General features: G+C 37.1%; 2 protein-coding genes across 3 annotated transcripts; both read left to right on the plus strand.

Moving 5' to 3' along the window:
* Window positions 1-22: 22 nt before the first annotated feature.
* On the plus strand, window positions 23-1916 carry LOC125230190 (SUMO-conjugating enzyme UBC9-A). 2 transcript variants are annotated; one of them, XM_048135259.1, is made up of 5 exons: window positions 23-101; window positions 195-260; window positions 338-421; window positions 630-892; window positions 1263-1916. In XM_048135259.1, the coding sequence occupies exons 2-5, from the start codon at window positions 195-197 to the stop codon at window positions 1327-1329; spliced, it is 480 nt and encodes a 159-aa protein (XP_047991216.1). In that variant the 5' UTR covers window positions 23-101; the 3' UTR covers window positions 1330-1916. The 2 variants fall into 2 exon arrangements, with proteins under 2 accessions (XP_047991216.1, XP_047991217.1); XM_048135260.1 differs by having other exon boundaries at window positions 37-101; window positions 183-260.
* A 1554-nt stretch (window positions 1917-3470) lies between these two features.
* LOC125230449 (general transcription factor IIH subunit 2) lies at window positions 3471-10863 on the plus strand. The gene is made up of 9 exons (XM_048135586.1): window positions 3471-3746; window positions 3892-4093; window positions 4629-4768; window positions 5121-5283; window positions 6106-6204; window positions 6952-7115; window positions 7567-7698; window positions 8143-8251; window positions 10220-10863. Exons 1-9 carry the CDS (start codon window positions 3685-3687, stop codon window positions 10349-10351), a joined length of 1203 nt encoding a protein of 400 aa, XP_047991543.1. The 5' UTR covers window positions 3471-3684; the 3' UTR covers window positions 10352-10863.
* Window positions 10864-21261: the final 10398 nt, after the last annotated feature.

Here is a 21261-nt window from a genome sequence, read left to right on the forward strand (position 1 = left end):
ACGTATGAGAACAAATAAAAAAATAATTAATTGTCTGCTTGACGCATCGTGGGACGCTTTTATTCGCGCCGTGTAATTTTTATTTAAGTTAAAATTATAAAGTGAGTACATCGGCATTGTTTTAAACGTATTGATAATCGTGTTTTATTGTTCATAAGGTGTAAAATGTTAACGTTTTTTAGTATATATTCCAGATGTCGGGAATAGCCAGTGCACGTTTAGCGGAGGAGAGAAAAGCTTGGCGCAGAGACCATCCTTTCGTACGTATGATTTGGATTACCGTTTTTTTGCAAACATCAATTGTTTGATATTTTAACGAGTCCGTCTTATTTTTCAGGGATTTGTTGCCAGACCTATGAAAAACCCTGATGGATCACTTAATTTGATGACATGGGAGTGTGCGATTCCCGGAAAGAAGGGGGTTAGTAGTTCTAGATTTTTCACTTTTTCCTTTCACCCATTATGCAGTCTTCTTCGTCAATGGAAGATATTTTGCTGATCACAGGAAATTACTTGTCGAAATATAATACCAGAATTACGTTTTACCTTCATATAATGGATTTCAAAACAAAGCATATCATGTAAGTTTCATCATTATACTTGACATTTAACATTTGTTTTTTTTTCAGACACCATGGGAGGGTGGTTTATACAAATTGCGAATGATTTTCAAAGATGACTACCCATCGAGTCCCCCAAAGTGCAAATTCGAGCCTCCTCTGTTTCATCCCAATGTGTACCCGTCTGGAACAGTGTGCCTGTCTCTGCTAGATGAGGAGAAAGATTGGCGTCCCGCCATCACAATCAAACAGATTCTGCTGGGTATCCAAGATCTACTGAATGAGCCTAATGTGAAGGACCCTGCACAGGCTGAAGCTTACACAATTTACTGGTTGGTATTGCCTTAGCCCTTAAACAATTCAGTATTTAATAAAATCATGGTTCAAGCCTGTAAAAGATTAATAAAATTTGCTTCTAAACCCATGGTTGTTTGAAAAGTTTTGCAATGTTTGAGGACTTATAGGCAAAACAGTCTTTAGTCAAGTTATTTGTCAGTTATAGGTAGATATTTACTTCCAAATTGCCTCCACCTGTTACTATATCACTTAATGACTGATGAGTAGTTACATACCTACTGAAATAACCTATAACGTGACATTGTTTTAAATGTCAAGGTCACGCTTTCAAGGATCAAAATTGACAGGCTGCATAAGAGGAGTTATTGAATGTTACCATAGTTAATATTTTTTCTTTTATTACAGCCAAAACCGACTAGAGTATGACAAGCGAGTCCGCGCGCAGGCACGCGCCATGGCTGCCACCGAGTGAACACACAACATTCTGGAATGTTCCTAAAGCTCAACTACCGCCATTTCAAAGTGTAGCTGCAACTGTAACATATATTTGAGTTCATGCGGAACGCAAAGAGTCATACAATATATTGGTATCTTTATACTCTTTTCTGTGACTCTTTTCATTCCACAGAGAGGGTAGATAAAACGGGCATTTGATGAAATTAAAAATCAGTTCAGTTGCAGTAAACAGACATGTTACAGTTGCATCTATGCTATCTTGTCTGTTGCAGCCAAATGCATTCCACAAAAGAATCTGTAAAGAACATCATTTGGTATTGTATACTTACTCTGATTCCAGGGCTACCCCACAAGTCTCTGAAACTGGTTAATAATGTTAATATATGTTTAATTAGGGTTAGGTATTATCTTGTCTAAGCTGTATCTCAAGTATTATTTTGTTATATTACTCAAGATTGTACCTAAGGTTACATCAACACTAGGGTGGAGCGAAAAAACACTTTTCTGGAATTAGCAAACCTAATAGTTATCAATCAATGCCCCTTAGTCTATGAAGCCTTTGTGCAAATTTTCGGCTTTTTAAATCAACATCTTATACCTCCGCATTAGGGTTGAAATTTTTAAAATCTCATACAAACCTAAAAATTCAACTTTCAGATAAAAAAAAATTTTCGGCAGTATTATGTTTAGTATGTTATTGATACCTATCATTATGAGAAACTACAAAAAGTTGCGAAAATAGCGTCAATAATCGCCAAAGTTTGTCTAGTTTCAGTACATTCGCCAAAATAGCCGCTAAAATACTGAAAATTGGCGATTTTTAACGCTATTTTCGCAATTTTTGGTAGCTTCTTGTAATAACATGTATTAATAATGTATACTGAACATAATACTGCCGAAAAATATTTTTTATCTAAAAGTTGAATTTTCAGGTTTGTATGTGATTTTCAAAATTTCAAACAAAATGCGGAGGCAGAAGATGTTGATTTAAAAGCTGAAAATTTGCACAAAGGCTTCTTAGACTAAGGGGCATTGATTGATAACTATTAGGTTTGCTAATTCCAGAAAAGTGTTTTTTTGCTCCACCCTAATCAACACAAAGAACATGTAAAAAATATATGGGGTAGTTCAGCTGACAAACATTCAAAGTATAAAGCTCTTTATGCAGAAATGTTCTTAGTGTTAATGTAACTTTATAACCAAATTAACTCAAATATTATGTGATTAATTATATAGGTTTTGTTCCAAAAACTTTTCAGATTAGTGGGGTTCTTTCTCATATTACATTTATGACTAGAAATAATTGAAATCAGCTGATGTATTTTAGCTTAGGGCTGCAGAGAGCTCTTTTGTAGTATGTAAATCAAGTAACATTGTAAAATAACACAACACTCCATAATAGACCTGGCAATTATTGTTTACATTAGAATATTGTTAACTATTAAGGACCTAATTTATTGGTAAATGACAGCATTGGGGAGACAGTATTGGTCCCAAACGTTTGTGCTATACAATATGGTCTTATTTCTACAGATTTGTTTTTGTCGTGACACCTTGACGCGTAAAAACAATCTGCGAATATAAGATCTTACATACTGTCGAGATGTTCAAAACGTTAGTTGCTTTAAGAATCTGCGTCATTATTTTAACTATTTTTGTATCTTATGTCCGTCTTATCGAACAATAAAAATTAGTAAAAACTATGGCATTGTTCTTTCCTATCCCAACTTTGTTTTTAGTGTTTTTAGCACATAATTTTATAAGGCTTGCTGTTGTACCGCATTAGTAAAAAAAATGGATAGACAAAATAAACTTAGGGATGCAAAGCAGTTTCTAAACTTTAGGGACCGCTTTGCACACAGACCTATTTATTTTCTCATTGGCTTTGCATGAGATCACGTGAGATTTGCTGCGAGTAGAGCAAAGAATATAATACTCACTAGAGTGCACTTTAGTGCACCTTGACCTCATTATTAGAATAAAATCAGCCCAAAGATTTCGACACTATTGTAAATTCATTCTTATTTAAGATAAAATCAAAGAATGCGAAAATACTTCTGGCTGTAAACATTATTGTCATAGCTCAGAACTACAAAAGAAATTAAAAAAGCAATTTGTCAAATTGACACATTTGACAATTCTAATTTGCTCTCTGGGTATTTATTTCTTTCAACTTGAATAGTTAATTACTTATTCATTAGTGATTTGTGTGCTTTCTTTATAATTAAATTATATTGGTCGTATCGGATTACATATAGGACTGCTAAACTTTCCTATTTTATACTCTTCAGTATTGGTATAAATTCTTATAACCTAATTCATTGTTGTTAAACACTTGCATAAATCTTATCAAAAACCTCAGACGATAACAATGGCAGACGACGAAGTGGATCCTAAAGAGTATCGCTGGGAAACCGGCTATGAGAAAACCTGGTGAGTAGCTGCCCTAGCTCTCTGTATCATATTTCTAACTTTTGTTTTGATGAATTGAGGTTATGTTTTGCTTGCACTAAAATTTCCGTCTTTTTTGACGCTTTTGCGTCTGAATAAGTAAACAATATTCTTATTATGTACACAGGGAGGCAATTAAAGAAGATGAGGATGGTTTGGTGGAAGGCTTGGTGGCGGAGTTCGCCCAAAAGGCGGCTCGAAAGGCCGCGGCACCGCGCAAAGGGCCCGTGAGGCTTGGTATGATGCGCCATCTTCTGGTGGCCGTGGATTGCTCCGAGGCGATGAGCTGCCAGGATATAAAGCCTACTAGATTCCTTTGCACATTAAAGGTATGTCATTCTGTATTTCTATTTTATACTTATAACAAACAGAGTCACTTGTATGTGCTAAACAATAACTCCTAAGCTAAGTTGGTCATAGCAGCTGCGCCGGCAATAAAGAAGGTCACAGGTTTGAGTCCTGCTGGAGGTGTCAATTTAAAAATATGTAGAATAATTCCTGTTATCAATTTTGAGGTATGCATGTAAACCATTGTTACAATTCACAGTATATTTTAATTTTATTTATAGGTTTTATTTTAGTTTTCATGTTATTGTTTTAGTTCTTACTAGTTTATATGATTTTGTGTTAAATAAATTCTTCAATTCTAATTTGCCTAATGTAATTAAATTGTTTTAGATGTTTAATAAATTAATCTCTATCAATTCACGGTAGGTATCTGTAATGTGTACAATCAATATAGCACATACAGTCTATTGGAATTGAAGTTATGCTATTAATATAAGTATTTTTAGGTACATTTTTACATGTATATGGTTTTTTCAATATTATAAACTTCATATTGATATTCTGTGTGTTTTTCAGTTGCTAGAGAGATTTATTGAAGAATTCTTTGATCAAAATCCCTTGAGTCAATTGGGCCTGGTGCTTATGAAGAATAAGAGAGCAGAGAGGCTCACTGAAATGTCAGGAAATGTCAGAAAACACATAAAGGCAGTTCAAGGGTAAGATTTTTTTATTTACAGAAAATTCTACTACTTTGTAGGATCTGTTTAACCTGTATCCTATTACATATACACTAGATCAGGGGTCACCAATTAGTTTCTTCAGGGGTTCAGTTTTTTAAATAGCGATCATGAATGATGAGCCTGCCAAGCAGTCCAATCCAACTGAGATGCCTACACCCCTCAGGGTAGTTTTGAGACTACTGTTGTCTAGACCAAACCCTTGTTACCAACTTAGTTAAGATTTGATCTGTGCATATCTTTTTGGTACTGCTTTATAAAAAAGTGTGTTGATTTTTTTTTATTTTTTTTGTATATTTTTTTTATTTTTTAAAATCACAATTTTTTCCAGCTTGTCAAATATGGCACTGACTGGTGAGCCATCACTGCAGAACACATTGGAGTTTGCCAGTCGAGTGCTCAAGCCCCTCCCTGGACATGCCTCAAGAGAACTGCTAGTGCTATTTGCCTCACTCACTACTTGTGACCCGGGAGATATAACTACTACTATACAGGTAGGATTGTGTGATACAATATGTCATTCACAAGCAAAAAATATCATGTTATTGTTGTTTTTTTTTCTATACTACAAAATAAGTTTCTTTTGCAAAAATTTCATTTTTGGCACAAGCTTTTATCGCCAACTGTACCTTTCTTTCAACAGTTATCTACTGCTCTCCGAGACTTTTCTAAAAACCCCTTACTCTATGAGGATAAGCTGTTTCATAACAGAGTTCCTAAGGCCACCTTTCTGCTCCATCATCAGATCAGCTCCATGATACCATAATATTGCATTGTCACGTGATTTACATATGTGTGCAAAATTTGAGCTCAATCGGAAACCGGGAAGTGGGTCAAACTTAGCTTCTACATTTTGACCCAAACTAACATACTAACAAGGCAAGTTAAATAAAAGCTTGTAAAAATAACCTACCAGAGCTTATCAGTTCCTTTTGCCTGCAAAATTATCGTACCTAAATGTACATCTTGTATAGGTTTAAACTGTTTAATGTGCAAATTAATATACCGGCTGTAAAGGGTGTTTAAAAAAAAAAAATTCGACAAAAAAATATGTGAATTTTGTATGGAAAATTTGCGACACATTTTTTTATTGTCGGAATCGAATCAGCTCGTGATTCTGAACAGAATGAGCCCAAACACGTCCAGATCTGGTGAAATTCGATATTTGGGTTTTTTTTTAAAAACACCCAAAACCTGTCTATGTTTTAATTAACAGTTTCCCATATTTTTTTCTGATAGCACAAGTAGATCTTGGTACACTTGGTGGATCTACATCAAATAGATATCTTTCCTTATATTGTGAATTATGTTTGCAGAGTCTCAAGACAGATGGAATCAGGTGTAGTGTCATTGGACTGGCAGCTGAAGTCAGGATCTGCAAAAAGTTATGTCAAGACACGGGTGGTGAATATGGGGTATGTAAAAAAATATAAAACATTAGTCTATTAGTGGCCACTGACCACATATTTTAAGTGGCACATTGTATCAGCAAACATCGAAAAAACAAAAATAGTTGACGAAAAACCTTGGTCAGGTTTCTAATCATACATGGATGAGAGTTATAATAAGGATGTACTATATTATTATTGTCTTGTTGTTAGTATGATTCCGTAAGCTTCGCTGCGTCGCAGAATAAATAATTGTACTGTGTACTGAAGGCTCAATCAAAAAACTCTATTTAGTTATACAGAGTGTAACAAAAATGGTGGTGATCCGTTTAAGGGCGTACTCAGTATCGTATTCTTATCAGGAAAAAGTAGAAGAAAATTTTTTTTTCGCTAAAAAAATTTTCACTTTTGTATGAGCCGGGCCGCGCGAATCGGTCGAATCTCCATACAAAGATAAAAAAATTTTTTGCGAAAAAAAATTTTTATCATACTTTTTCCTGATGAGAATACGATACTGAATACGCCCTTAAACGGATCACCACCATTTTTGTTACACCCTGTATTGAACATGCCTGTTTAGGCTGAGAGACGTTTGTCACACGTATCGGCGCTTGATAAGTTAATTACTTTACTATTTTTGACAATCCTAAGAGGCCAGCAAGATTCGACCCTAAACCACAGGTTTTGTATGATTTTTCCTTTCTGAATGCTACCAGTATGACTTTTTCTGTGCATAAACTCTAATTTAATGTTTTCTAATTTGTTGTTATTCAGGTGATCCTAGACGATGTTCACTACCGCACGCTCCTGTTGGACTGTACGGCGCCTCCGGCCCGCGCGCGCAGCCTCGACGCGGGGCTCGTCAAGATGGGCTTCCCTCACGCGCCGCCCTCAGAACAGGACAACAGCGCCCCGCCGCCCGTCACTCAATGCATGTGGTTAGTACTTACTGTAGCCACACTAGTTCACAGTGTTCAATGTTCATACTAGTGCAGTAGTGTGCATCCTCGATACGGGGCTCGTCAAAATGGGCTTCCCTAACGCCCCGCCGTCAGAACAACCATGATTGACGTCTGAAAATGGTAGCTAACCAAATTGACCGCCAATCCAAGATGGCGGAAGGATTTGATCAGCTGTCTCATGGATTACTTGCCGAAAACAGCTAGAAAACACATTGTTAAGAAATTTGTGTTATTTGGACTACTTGCCGAGAACTAGAATAAACCACGCTGGACTCGCGATAACGGTCTGCACTGCCGAAACACTGCCGATACATACAGTTTGGGAACAGTTTTGCGTTTTACCTAAGTACCTTGCGGCTTCGTAGTGTATCTATTTGCTATCCTGTCATAAATTTTTCATTTTTTCATTAATTGTTCTTTTTTTCAGTCACTTGGAAGAAGGTGAAGGAGTAGGCACGGAAGGCCACCTCTGCCCGCAATGTCGCAGTAAATACTGCTCCCTGCCAGCGCAGTGTCGAACCTGCGGCCTCACGTTAGCGTCAGCGCCACATTTAGCCAGGTATGTGTACCATAAGGTCCACTTTTGGTTTCAAGTGTTTAGGAAGGCCAAAGGTGTAGTGAGATGTACGTAGCATATAACATATTATAATGCCTGACCAGAAATACTACGCGCCATGTTGAGAAATCTCATCAAAACTATTTCTTCATACTACACTAAACTGTCAACGCATACATCAGAATAGCAGCGCCCTCTTGACAATAGTCATATATTTCTGGTAAGGCTTTAGTTAAGTTTGCATGCTTTATTAATGTGATATTTGTAATACAGACGTTTAGCACACGTACATGTTTTTATTTATTTATTGATGTATTTAATCTGAACCCACACCACATGGCGACCGTGACAGGACACGGGGCACGACATCGAGTTTAATATGATACAAAAGTTTTGCAAGACAATATTTTTTATATTATCTTATTTAATTTGCACGGTTTGTTGTAGGTCTTATCACCACCTGTTCCCAGTGGAGCCATATGAAGAAGTACCAAATGAAGGCCAAGCTCAGTGCTGTTTTGGGTGCTTAAGGCCTTTTGTGGAACTTGACAAAGAGGTAAGCAAAAAATCAAATCAAATAGTAAATATTGTAGTGTGTAAGTATTGTAGAGAGTAATGTTACAAAAATAAGGCCTGTATGTGACGTTATCTGGGTAAAGGGACCTTATTGTCGATGGCGCTTACGGCGTTATGAGCGGTGTTTGTAGACAGATACGACGCCGCGGGACGTAAGCGCCTTTTATATTTAGACCGTGTTCCAAAAGGTCGCAGGTTCGAGTCCTGCCTCAGGGGAGAATATTAAATTTTTTCTTTACTTTAAACATTTGTAGCACTGCACCCAGATGTTTCTGTTAGAAAACTAAATTACCTTAACCTCTTGGGGTCCAATGTCCTAATATTAGTACATATTACCTCCAATGAAGTTTTAATCTCAGTTAAATATAATCACAGAACACCCCACTAGAAGCCTAATGCAAGCGATATTGTTCGAGACGCAAATCACCAATCCTTGCGGGGTGAGGCGGGAGCGCACGGTGCTGCCATTGGTCGTTTCAAATAATGGCACGCCTTTACGCTTAGCCGTAGGGATGGGAATGGGACATGTCTATTATAGACAATGGTACCGGTACCAGTACTGTGGTGAATTTGTTTTGCAACAAATTATAATGTTATAGCAGTTTTTCTAACTTATTTATATTTCTTTAGTTATAAAGTATTATTTCTACAAGAAATGGTAAGAAATGCGCAAGTTAGGCGTTTTTGCAAGCTTTTATTTAACTTGCAATGTTAGTATATTCGGGTGAAATCATGTGACTTTTAAAGCAGATATTTTTAACCGATTGAGCTGAAATTTTGCACACATAATTGTGTAAATCACGTGACGATGCAATATTATGGTATCGTGGAGCTGATCTGCTGATGGACCAGAAACGTGGCAATAGATTAAATTTCATATCTGATTATGATGTTGACCTCAATTCCAATAAGGCCTAGTTACCCTTCGGGTTGGAAGGTCAGATGGCAGTCGCTTTCGTAAAACTAGTGCCTACGCCAAATCTTGGCCAAAGCGGACCCCAGGCTCCCCCATGAGCCGTGGCGAATGCCGATGCCGGGATAACGCAAGGAGGATGATGATTGTGATAGCACCTCAATAAAAATCATTCTACTAACTAATAACTAAACTGTGCATTTTTAATTACGTTTACTAAGTTAAATTGCCAACTAAATATTCTAATCTAATCAATCAACTAAATAACACTAAACACTACAGACTCTACAGATTCTAGATAATTATTCACAATTACAAATCTGCTTTCTTTTATATTTCATAAAATGGTAGCACATGGTACGAACGGTAGTACGAAGTTCCCGCAACAGACATAAACTAACATGGCCCCATCCCTAGTCGTTTACGTGAAAGAGATAGCATATCGCATTGTTAACTAGGCAAAAAGGGATGGACGCGCCTCGGCGCCGCTCAGTACAACCATATTGACCAGTATAAATGAACTCCGCGGATAATAAACAATATTCAACAAAATAATTAATTTGACTTAACTGTGGAATGTTATTCCATCTTTTTTATATGTGGAAGTGTTAGAAGACTTGCCACACCACTTTATGCTGCAAGAGACCATTGTTTGCAACCAAATTTAATTATTTAAGATTTTTTCCCGAGCGTACACGAACACTGTTAGCGGGTCGTATACTTGGGTGCTACTGATCGGTGTCGCGCGCGTTCAAACTTTTATACACCTGATTTTTCGTATGCTTGGTGACCGCGAGTCGCCCTGTAAGGGCCGTCTTGTTGGGTTGGTCTGTGAATATAATACAGTTGCTTTTGTTTTGTTCGATTTACAAACAAAAGAAATTAAACTCTCATTTCTAAAGCTATTGATTCAAATTTGATTGGAAATTTTGCTTGTATGGTGGGTCTTTAGCTTTAGAGAAGGATAGTAAAGTTATCAACCTGCTATGGAGTGACGTAATTGAAATGCAATTAGTAACTTTTCGTTCTTTTCAGTTGCACCGTTGCCCTCGTTGCCGCGAGCATTACTGCTGGGAATGCGCTAGCTCGGTCGCGTCCACACTGCACGTTTGTCCCGCCTGCGCCTCCCGTCCACACCTGTACCAGCGGCTGCCCGACCACGAGTGAAGCGAGGACACGTGTGACTGTGTGTATACTTGTACATCGCCGATTATTGAGGTCATTCACGGTCACAAATAAGAGTACTACCACTGCTGGGAATGCGCTAGCTCGGTCGCGTCCACACTGCACGTTTGTCCCGCTTGCGCCTCCCGTCCACACCTGTATCAGCGGCTGCCCGACCACGAGTGAAGCGAGGACACGTGTGACTGTGTGTATACTTGTACATCGCCGATTATTGAGGTCATTCACGGTCACAAATAAGAGTACTACTACTGCTGGGAATGCGCTGGCTCGGTCGCGTCCACACTGCACGTTTGTCCCGCCTGCGCCTCCCGTCCACACCTATACCAGCGGCTGCGCGACCACGAGTGAAGCGAGGATATGTGTTAGTATTTTATTCTGTTTTTCTAGTGCGAAAAGAGAGGACATGACTTAGTGTGGGTAACCTATCGATGTTTCGAAAATCCTTTGTCCGATTATCACTTGTCCGAAAACGGTTGACAGAATTTTTATAATCCAAATACATTGTTTACCATATTTTTAAAATGTCGCTAGTTTGCTATGCCACATTATCGTTTTCCCGAAACTATAACCAGAAGAACGGTTGCCAACTTTATCATTTGACAACCAATTTGTTAACCACCTTTTCATAAATCCGATGCTACGTGACATCGAAATGTCATTTTCCCTAATATCATTTTATAGAAACTCAATAACCAGAAGAACGCGGTTGCCAATCTTATCATTTGACAACCGTTTCGTTAACCACCTTTTCATAAATCCGATGCTACGCGACATCGACATGTCATTTTCCCTAATATAATTTTATTGAAACATAAAAAAAAATTGGTTAGGTTAGAAATGCGACCCCCACGGAAACAAACTTGCTAAGAAAAGTGGGTTAGGTTAGATTAGAACTGCGACCATACAGAAACAAACCCTTACCATAAGAGTGGGTTAGGTTAGGTTAGAACTGCGACCATACAGAAACAAACTTGTGCTAGAGAAGTGGGTTAGGTTAGGTTAGAACTGCGACCCTCACAAAAACAAACATTAGCAAGAAAAGTGGGTTAGGTTAGGTTAGAACTGCGACCATTCAGACACAAACTTGTGCTAGAAAAGTGGGTTAGGTTAGGTTAGGTTAGAACTGCGACCATACAGAAACAAACTTGTGCTAGAGAAGTGGGTTAGGTTAGGTTAGAACTGCGACCCTCACAAAAACAAACATTAGCAAGAAAAGTGGGTTAGGTTAGGTTAGAACTGCGACCGTTCAGACACAAACTTGTGCTAGAAAAGTGGGTTAGGTTAGGTTAGGTTAGAACTGCGACCATACAGAAACAAACTTGTGCTAGAAAAGTGGGTTAGGTTCGGTTAGAACTGCGACCATGCAGAAACAAACTTGTGCTAGAAAAGTGGGTTAGGTTAGGTTAGAACTGCGACCCTCACAGAAACAAACATTTGTAAGAAAGTGGGTTAGGTTAGGTTAGAACTGCGACCCTACAGAAACAAACCTTTGCCACAAACTCTTATGGCAAGGACTCATAGGTCAAGTAAAAACTGCGACCGTGAGAGTCGGTCGAGAACAAACTTTTGTTAGAAAATTACACTGAGAGAAAATACAACCAGTTTTCATGTTCGTTCAACAAGTTTTTTGGTTAAAATAGCGCCTACGTGCTCTTTGGTTCAAACAACAAGCTACTTGTCATTTGAATCGGCAATATATTTGAATCAACAAGTCGATTTTATAAAAACAACCTGACACATATTGTTTTAAACATACGTTTGGCTGATTCAAACGGATAAACCGCAACAAGTCGAACTTGTTAAATTCACAATGCAAATTTCTCTCAGTGTAAGGATTTATTGAACTTTTGATATAGCGGCTTAATAATATTTCCAATTATAAAACTATACGCCATACAAAATTGCTGCCAAATGATACTTAGGAATTTTAATAAGTGTTAATTCGAATTTCGAACTTTTGATATAGCGGTTAAATAATATTTCGGAATAAAAATTTTACGCGACTAAAAGTAGTTGTCAAATGATTCTTAGGAATTTTAATAAGTGTTGATTCGAATCATAAGCGAAACAAAATTACAGCGAAATAAGAATCGGGAAAATAATAATAGGGGAAAAGTAGTTTCGGGCAAACAAAACTTAGGCCAATTAATAAAATGGGAAGCGTTTTCGGGCTACTAATAATCGACATTACAATTTTCGACTTTTTGATAGGTAACCCTTAGTGTGCAGTGTTTATGAATTGTCCTACGACTCTAGGTGGTTACTCTCAGAAGCTAAGTTGTATAGGTATATTTATTGGATTTACTTCCACTAGCCGCTTCAAGACAGACTGAAATATAGTAAGGACCAGGACCCGTACGTCTCATGCCGATAACACCAATTTGACGTCACGCGGAATGATCATAAATATTTTTATTGTAATTATTAATCATTTCATTAATCATCAATCATTTTAATCATGTACGGGTCTTGGTGAGTACTGTTTCTTTGTACGTCAGTTGCAAACTGACATTCGAATACATACATACATACATATAATCACGCCTGTATCCCATAAAGGGGTAGGCAGAGCACATGAACTACTAAGGTTTTAGTGCCACTCTTGGCAAAGAGGGGTTGAAAGAAATCCAAATTGTGACATTTGAATATGATTTTTATTGCCGGAATTTAAAATTCCTCTTCATGATTAAACGTCCGCTGGTACGGCACTGCACTACTTCATATCGTCAACTAAACTCGCAAACCTCGGAAATACATCAACGAACATTATGAATTTGTTACTTTATTAGAAAAGAAGTACAAAAACTTGCATACACGGAACATACACGGGTATAGTGTCTTTAACGATGGCACGTGCTCTTGCTAGTAATGTCATATAATTAAAAGTTATATTTGACAAATCTGTGAGTCATCATAAGTATTACAATTCCCGAGGCTTGAAGTTTGCAAATTTAGTCGACTATAAAGTCTTCTTCTTCTTCCTCCTACCCTTATCCCACGTTATGTGGGGTCGGTACAACACGTCTTCCTCTTCCATTCTCCTCTATCTTTCGTCATCTCAACACTCACATCTTTCTTCCTCATATCCTCTTTCACACAATCCATCCAGCGTTGTTTGGGTTTACCCCTCCCTCTCCATCCATCAACCTTCATCTCCAACATTCTTTTGCCTATATGACATTCATCCCTCCTCATTACATGACCGAACCACGCCAACCTGCCACTCCTCATCTTTTCCGTTATAGGCGCAACTTTCAAACTTCCCCTAATATACTCATTCCTGATCCGATCCATTCTGGTCACTCCACACATCCATCTCAACATTCTCATTTCCGCTACGTGCACTCTCCTTTCATCCTCCACCTTTGTTGCCCAGCATTCAGATCCATACAATACAACAGGCCTCACAATCGTCTTGTAGATTTTCCCCTTAAGTTTAAGGGTTCGACTATAAAGTAAAAACATTAAAACTGTTCGCCTATGAACTGAATTATATTTAACAGTAAAATAAAAACAGCATATTTTTATAAAGTACATATTTATTTATATCACAATTCTCCTTTCCACTGAACATGTTGTTTATATTTTTGACAAACGTACATCAATACTCTGTATAATACTCAACCGTTATGTTTATATTGGTGTTCATTATAGTTCTTGACAAATTTATATATCACAATTATTTCTACTGACAAAAACATGTTAGTCAGATCATGGTATGGTATATTGAAACACGCCCAAATTGTTAGTAGAAGAGGCGCAATAAATTATTTTTTGCATTTAATTCACTTCGCTATTTTTTCAAGTTTACCGCCTTTTCTACTGACAAGGTAGTTGTGTCAGAGTATAGTCGATAATGTTTTGTAAATGTAGAGTTAACCTTTTGCACCCCAAGGACGGATTATAAGTAGCAATCTAACACTTTTATCACGTCAAATGGCGCCACTTTAACAGTCTGTTGTCACTGTCAAATTACATACAATTATTCGCACATTTTTTCCGGCTTGGATACACAGGCTGTAGTGTGCCTCGGCCAAAGACCTTTACAGGGGACAGCGGAATCACATTTTTGCCATACTAAATTGAACCTTATCACTGAGACAGAAAGGTGATCGTATCAGACTAGCGAAAACGGTCCACATGAGAGGGCATTGTTTGGGCTGGTGTCCCTCTCGCACGTGTGGCCAGTGTTAATGAGGTTACCATAGTAGTAGTATTTTTATCTGTATATTACCTGACTTTATAACTTCTTATAAAATTAAAATAAAATACATAAATAAATATTGGGGACGCCTTACACAGATCAACTTAGCCCCAAACCATAAATTAAGACGGTCCCCCGTTTGAATGCCCTCGCTCGATCGCGCTACTTCCCCTCCCCGCACCCCTGTTATACGATACGTCGATCGAGATTCAAGACCACCATACGTAACAAGTCGCCATCTAGGAGGAGTTGCTTGTACTAGATCGCAATAGCTACTAGCGCCAGGAGTTGCCTGTACGAATGTATGGGTACTAATACACTTTAATGCTATAAATATGCAAATTTTTTTTAACGAGAAAAACTACTAAACATATTATTATAAACGGAAATAAATGCAGTAAACTAAAGAAAAGTGACCAAGGCCTTCAGTTACCCGCGGCTGGAATGCTGTCGTATTATGGAAGATTTTTTTTGTCAATAATCAATATGAATGTTGTTGTATTGACGTATCATAAAATTACCTTTAAACTCGAACCAGAGGGCCCTGTGGCATCATCAATGACCGTATCGATAACCGGAACAAAATGTAATTCCTGTTTTAGTACTAAAACAAATTGTTTATTTCATAATGTATAATGTGAAAAGTACTAGCGCATTTTGGCCAGTAGTCATAAGCAGAGTTTGGCGCTGTGGTTTGTAACGCCGCTTACTGACTGAGTGTAGTACTAGTATGGTCTGGGTTCGATTCTGGCCTGAGGAATATTTTTTTGGTTTTTTTTTTCAAAACCGATAAGTTTCTACATTATAAAGGTTTATATCTCCCGTTTACAATATTTATGGCAATTTTCATTGTTTTGTATGTTTTTCCTGATGTAAATTAATTGTAGGTTCACATAAAAAGTATCTTTTTTTTGCAATAAAACAGAACGCGTAGCAATAAATATAGGTACCTATTATAAATATTCACTTAAGCTAATGCATGTGCCTTGTGTTTGGGGTTGCGTTGCGACTTGCGAGTTGCGAGGTAGGTAGTCCGCAGCGCCGAGCCGGCGAAAGACTGCATACAGGCAGACTGCATATTTAGCACGCACAGTACAACTCAAGTACCTACCTATAAGTTACATTTTGAATAACGAGACATTTTAAAATTATATGATAATTATTACGATCAAAGATTCGACCTACCATAGAAACGTTGAATTTTGTTACAAATATCATACAGGGAACCAAACTATACAGGCAGTAATTTTTATAACAAGCAATATTTTCTGCACATGGGCTGCCGGCTGGCTGTGTGAAAAAAAGAATAGAACATCAAAATTCATCATCAATTTTGTTTATTACTTATGTACATTTTAAATCTTCGATTCTGTCTTCAAAACACTCTTCTCTCTCTAACGCTCCTCTATCACGAGGCTATTCAAATGAAGCGCCACTGACGGGTCTCTATTGGTTCCCATAATTTTTTAAGTCCGATTTTTACTATCCATAACGTTTTCCGTCATAGTTTTTCTTAGTCATATTATCACTAGTCATAAAATTAAACGTCAGAAATTGTAGTTCTGATTTTTGAAAGTCATAAGTATTGTTAGTCATAAAATTTATTAGCCATAATAATCAAAGTCCATAGATGTACAAATCCATAATGTTGAAGGAAATAAACTTATTCGGAATAATTGATCTAAGGATTTATCACAAGTCATAACGATTAATAACCGGGTTACCCTCATCTGGTAGAATAATTTTAGTCCGAAACACACTTCGCATAACATGTTTCGCAGAAACACTTTCAGTCGAATGGTAATTTTGCAGAAAATTTAGTTGGCATTATTACTACCATGCATAAGACACATTTGGCAGAATATTGTTTTACAGAACATTACTTTGGTCGACTTTGATTTAGCATAATTGTATGTACCATAATAATCTTATAGCATAATATTACATTAGCAGAATTATTACACGCTATCATAAGAGAAAAACTGGCCCAGAGTCACCGTTAGGTACGACGACGAGCGAAGCGAGGAGGAGTGTTAGGTATCTTGCATCCCCAACACATCCAACTCGCTATCAAATAGCAAATTGCAACTTTATGCCACCTAAATATTATGCACAAATATTATTTGCAAAAGCAAATGTTCGACTAGAAGAATATTATGGTCATCAACATTATGACAACAGATGATTCGGTATTACAAAAATCTGCGAAATGATTTATGCCAAAGCATATTCTGCGTAAGGTGTTTCTGCCAAACATGACTTCTGCCAAGAACTATTATACGAATCAAATATATGCGTAAAAAGTTTCTGCCAGATAATAGTGAACCTTAATAACCATGTGTTTCTTCACTAATAGCATTAAATGGTTCTCTATTGTTTCCCATAAAAAATGTTGCATGTTTTTTTCGTCTGCATTTTCGAAACTTGTAATTTGGCTTACTAACTTCCTCAGTGTTTATTAAATTTTCATGGCACTTATTAAACCATTTGGTCTCGCCAAGGAGCCGACGTTGACAATTTCTATATCCGCTTTTAAGGACAAAAGATAACTAGCAAAAGGAAACTAACTACACGAGTTAAAGGGTTACTTTTTGAAACAATTTTGTTCCGCCAATAAACCGACGGAGCTCCGCTACGCGGGCCTCCTATTTCCGCTCTAAGGTAACTAACGAACCTACACTAGGAAAAGGGTTATTTTTAAAACAATTTAGTTCCACCAATGAGTAGACGGAGCCCCGCTACTCGGGGCTCCTATTTCCGCTCTATGGAATCAAAGGAAACTAACAACCTACCCGAGGAATAGGGTTACTATATTTTTTTCTGTGTAATTATATGTATGTCTGAAATATAATATACTTTAGGAATTTTAGACATTAAATCGATATGCAGAAAAATGAGTAGGGCTTCAAAATATATGCCTAATAATATTTCTGAATAATTATTGTTATACTTTTCAATTTTATACTCATCAACTTTATGACTTTTGAGATTATGATATCCAATATTATGGATGGTTATTGTTAGAACCATGAAACGTTATTCGTAACAAAAATTATGACTAGTGATGTTTATGACCACAAAATATGTGAATAACAACTTCTGACTAACGAAATTATGAACAATAAGTTTATGGGAAAGAAAGGGATCCCGCCACTGACATGTGTGCTTAGTCCGCCTTCGCGCGCTATGTATCTGCCCATTCCATGAATTTCACATTTTATCTTATTTATATTTTAGCTTTTAGAAGACAAACAAGCGGTGTACACCATTTGAGCGACGACTAACACCAGTACTGGATATTTCACAGAATGACTGATTGGATGCTTGCGAGTATCCATGATAACGCTCGCGCACCAAACATAGAAGGTTTTGAAAGAGATTTCTCAAGGAATTGTATCTAGCATAATGACGAATACATGTATACAGGGTTACGGTGATCGCTTTCCATCAGGCGGACCGTATACCTGTTTGCATGTCTTTACGTTTGCTTTTATAAAAAACCGGCCAAGAGCGTGTCGGGCCACGCTCAGTGTAGGGTTCCGTAGTTTTTCGTATTTTACTCAAAAACTACAGAACCTATCAAGTTCAAAACAATTTTCCTAGAAAGTATTTATAAAGTTCTACTTTTGTGATTTTTTTCATATTTTTTAAACATATGGTTCAAAAGTTAGAGGGGGGGACGCACTTTTTTTTCCTTTAGGAGCGATTATTTCCGAAAATATCAAAATTATCAAAAAACTATGTTAGCAAACCCTTATTGATTTTTAAATACCTATCCAACAATATATCACACGTTGGGGTTGGAATGAAAAAAAATATCAGCCCCCACTTTACATGTAGGGGGGGTACCCTAATAAAACATTTTTTTCCATTTTTTATTTTTGCACTTTGTTGGCGTGATTGACATACATATTGGTACCAAATTTCAGCTTTCTAGTGCTAACGGTTACTGAGATTATCTGCGGACGGACGGACGGACGGACAGACAGACATGGCGAAACTATAAGGGTTCCTAGTTGACTACGGAACCCTAAAAAGGATTATACTATTCTACATACGTTTTTTGCGTTGTACTTTCCTCGCTATAAATAGTGGAGGGGAAAAGTTTCGTGTTGCAAACGGGTGCAAATGTATTTTACTTTTCGTGTGTTGAAAAACTCGCCAAGTTCAACTTTGCACCCTTGTATAACAAATAACTATTACTTATTAGCTTTTATCTACGCCTTACTTTTATTTGATTCTATTGATGATATATATTGCTTAAAATTATCAAAATGGGTAATTATTCGCAGTATCCAATGCCTGGAAAAGGGGTGACACCACCTCCGAACCGAATCAATGTACAATAAATTTAATCATGGGATAACGGTAAGCAAAAAAATAACATAGTGCAATACATATTAGGTTTCTTTGAGTTTGAAAGTATTATTATTTTTTAAATCAATAATACATACTAAAACTATATTACATTTACTGTAATTTTGTTCTTTATACTCACTCCCTATCGGCAATAGTTCCGGAGATATGGCCTTTGAAAAAAAAAACGAACCACTGTCGACCACTTCACCCTACACACACAGCGCGCACAGGCGAGGCGGACGAAGCACAAAGTTCAGTCGCGTACCATCTGAATAGTCTCGTGAGAGAAGAGTGTTTTGGATACAGAATGGAAGGATTAAAGTGTATAAACAAACACGATGTAAAAATTGTTCTTGAATAAATAAACTGAAACTGAAACTATATAAAATTTAACGAAATATAATATTACATTTTCAGGTTCCATTATTTTTTAACATATTACTTGTTATAAAAATTACAGCCTGTACAATTTGGCACAATATTTTTAGCTAAAAATGAATAATATTTGTGATAAAATTCTATGGTAGGTACCGTATCTTTGATCGTAATAATTATATAATTTTAAAATATTTCGTTATTCTAACGGAAACTACGAACACCTATCTACAAATTTAGATTTTTGTTAGTTGCGGCATACGGTACGTATTATGGTCACGTTATATATAAAGAATAGTTCAAATTTATTTATATATCACCTTTCCTTGTTACCTATATCATTTCGTGCTATGTGCGCGAAGCCGCGAACTAAAACCTACCTGCAGGGGTTGCAAGGTCAACGACCCCACCCGAGCGCGCGCGCCGGCTCGCATGCAGTAGGTACTGTATACCTAACCAAATCTAACCATGCCTGCGCGCTCGTTTACAAGGCACATGCATTTTAGCTTGTGTGTATTTTATATAAAATAATTATGTATTCATTTTCATATTTATTTATTGCTTTTTTTACACAGCCAGCACATGTAAACTATACAGGCTTCCTGTATAATATTTGTGATAAAATTCAACGTTTGTATAAACTTTTACATATATATGAAGCTTCAAATAATTTTCATCAGCGAGAAAATACGAAACAATGAATTTTGCCATAAATATTGTAACCGGGAGATATTAAAACCTTTATAATGTAGAAACTAATCGTTTTTGAAAAAAAAAAAACACAAAAAGATATCCCACTGCCCGGGCTCGAAACCAGGACCGCATTGATCAGTGAGAGCCGTAAGCGGTGATGAAACCCACACGGCCAAATTCTACTTGCGACTGACGGGCAAAATTCGCCAATACGTGTCACATAGTACATTGTGAAATAATTTGTTTTTGTCCTAAAACAGGAATTATGTAATGTACACTTGTAATAATGAAATGATAATTTAATTTCATTTTGTTTCGCTTCTCTATTCTAAGAAAAAAAATGGCTCGGCGCAGCGAGCGGCACAGCCCCTCCGTCCGAGAGCCGGCAGGCAACTGGCGCGCGGTGCGTGGCGCGTTCAAAGGTAGCCCCTTAAATATAACAAGATCATGGCTACCTAATGATTCTCCGACAATTTTTTAGCCGATTATTGATTCGCCGACAACGATTCGCCGAATGCCATTTAGCCGAATAATCAAACTATCGCTGTCACTTTTGGTCGAATAACGTTACGTAGAATCTTGATTCGCATACAGTTCAGTTCGCTTCTGTGCAAATTATCCGAACTATTATTGGACATTTTACATTTAGCAAAGTAATATTTTCGTTTAGGCCACGTTTAGTCGAATAACGTTTCACATTTTATACATTGTTAAAATATTTTCGAATGAATGACTTATCGCTATTGTAAAAAAATTACGCACTTATAGACACTTTTTTTTCTTACATACATGAACTCTTAAGTTTCAGTGCCACTCTTGGCAAAAAAGGGTTAAAAGAAATCCAGATTGTGACATTGCAGTGACAGTGCCACAATTTAACCCATACCCCACCGTCGACTTCTACGACACCCACGGGAAGAAAGGGGGGGGGGGGGTCTTGAACAATGTATAATGTGAAATTCTTTTCGTTGCGGTAATAATTAACATATACTGGCAACATTATGTTCGGTAAAAAATTTGGTGAGTTGAAAACAGCAATACATAATTTACTAAAATTAATCCTTAGAATCAGAACATGATGATTAATATAAATAAGTAAATGAAATAAATGTGAATTACTCTTACAAACGATCTAACAACTAGATTCTTGAATCCGCAGAACACTTTGTACGCAAGTTCCAGGGGCCGATTTTTGAGTCTTACGGCGTTCGAATTCAGAAAATTGTCACTGAAAATAATAGGCAATTCACCGTTTTCAACC

Source organism: Leguminivora glycinivorella, chromosome 10 (assembly GCF_023078275.1).
Source record: "Leguminivora glycinivorella isolate SPB_JAAS2020 chromosome 10, LegGlyc_1.1, whole genome shotgun sequence".
NCBI lineage: Eukaryota > Metazoa > Arthropoda > Insecta > Lepidoptera > Tortricidae > Leguminivora > Leguminivora glycinivorella.

Bases quoted from the DNA above. Each gene is read 5' to 3' on its own strand.
- LOC125230449 (XM_048135586.1), top strand. From the start codon at position 3,685: ATGGCAGACGACGAAGTGGATCCTAAAGAGTATCGCTGGGAAACCGGC. The intron at 4,769-5,120 runs GTAAGATTTTTT...AATTTTTTCCAG, and splicing joins CACATAAAGGCAGTTCAAGG to CTTGTCAAATATGGCACTGA. The intron at 6,205-6,951 runs GTATGTAAAAAA...GTTGTTATTCAG, and splicing joins ACACGGGTGGTGAATATGGG to GTGATCCTAGACGATGTTCA.
- LOC125230190 (XM_048135259.1), top strand. From the start codon at position 195: ATGTCGGGAATAGCCAGTGCACGTTTAGCGGAGGAGAGAAAAGCTTGG. The intron at 422-629 runs GTTAGTAGTTCT...TTTTTTTTTCAG, and splicing joins CGATTCCCGGAAAGAAGGGG to ACACCATGGGAGGGTGGTTT. The intron at 893-1,262 runs GTTGGTATTGCC...CTTTTATTACAG, and splicing joins GAAGCTTACACAATTTACTG to CCAAAACCGACTAGAGTATG.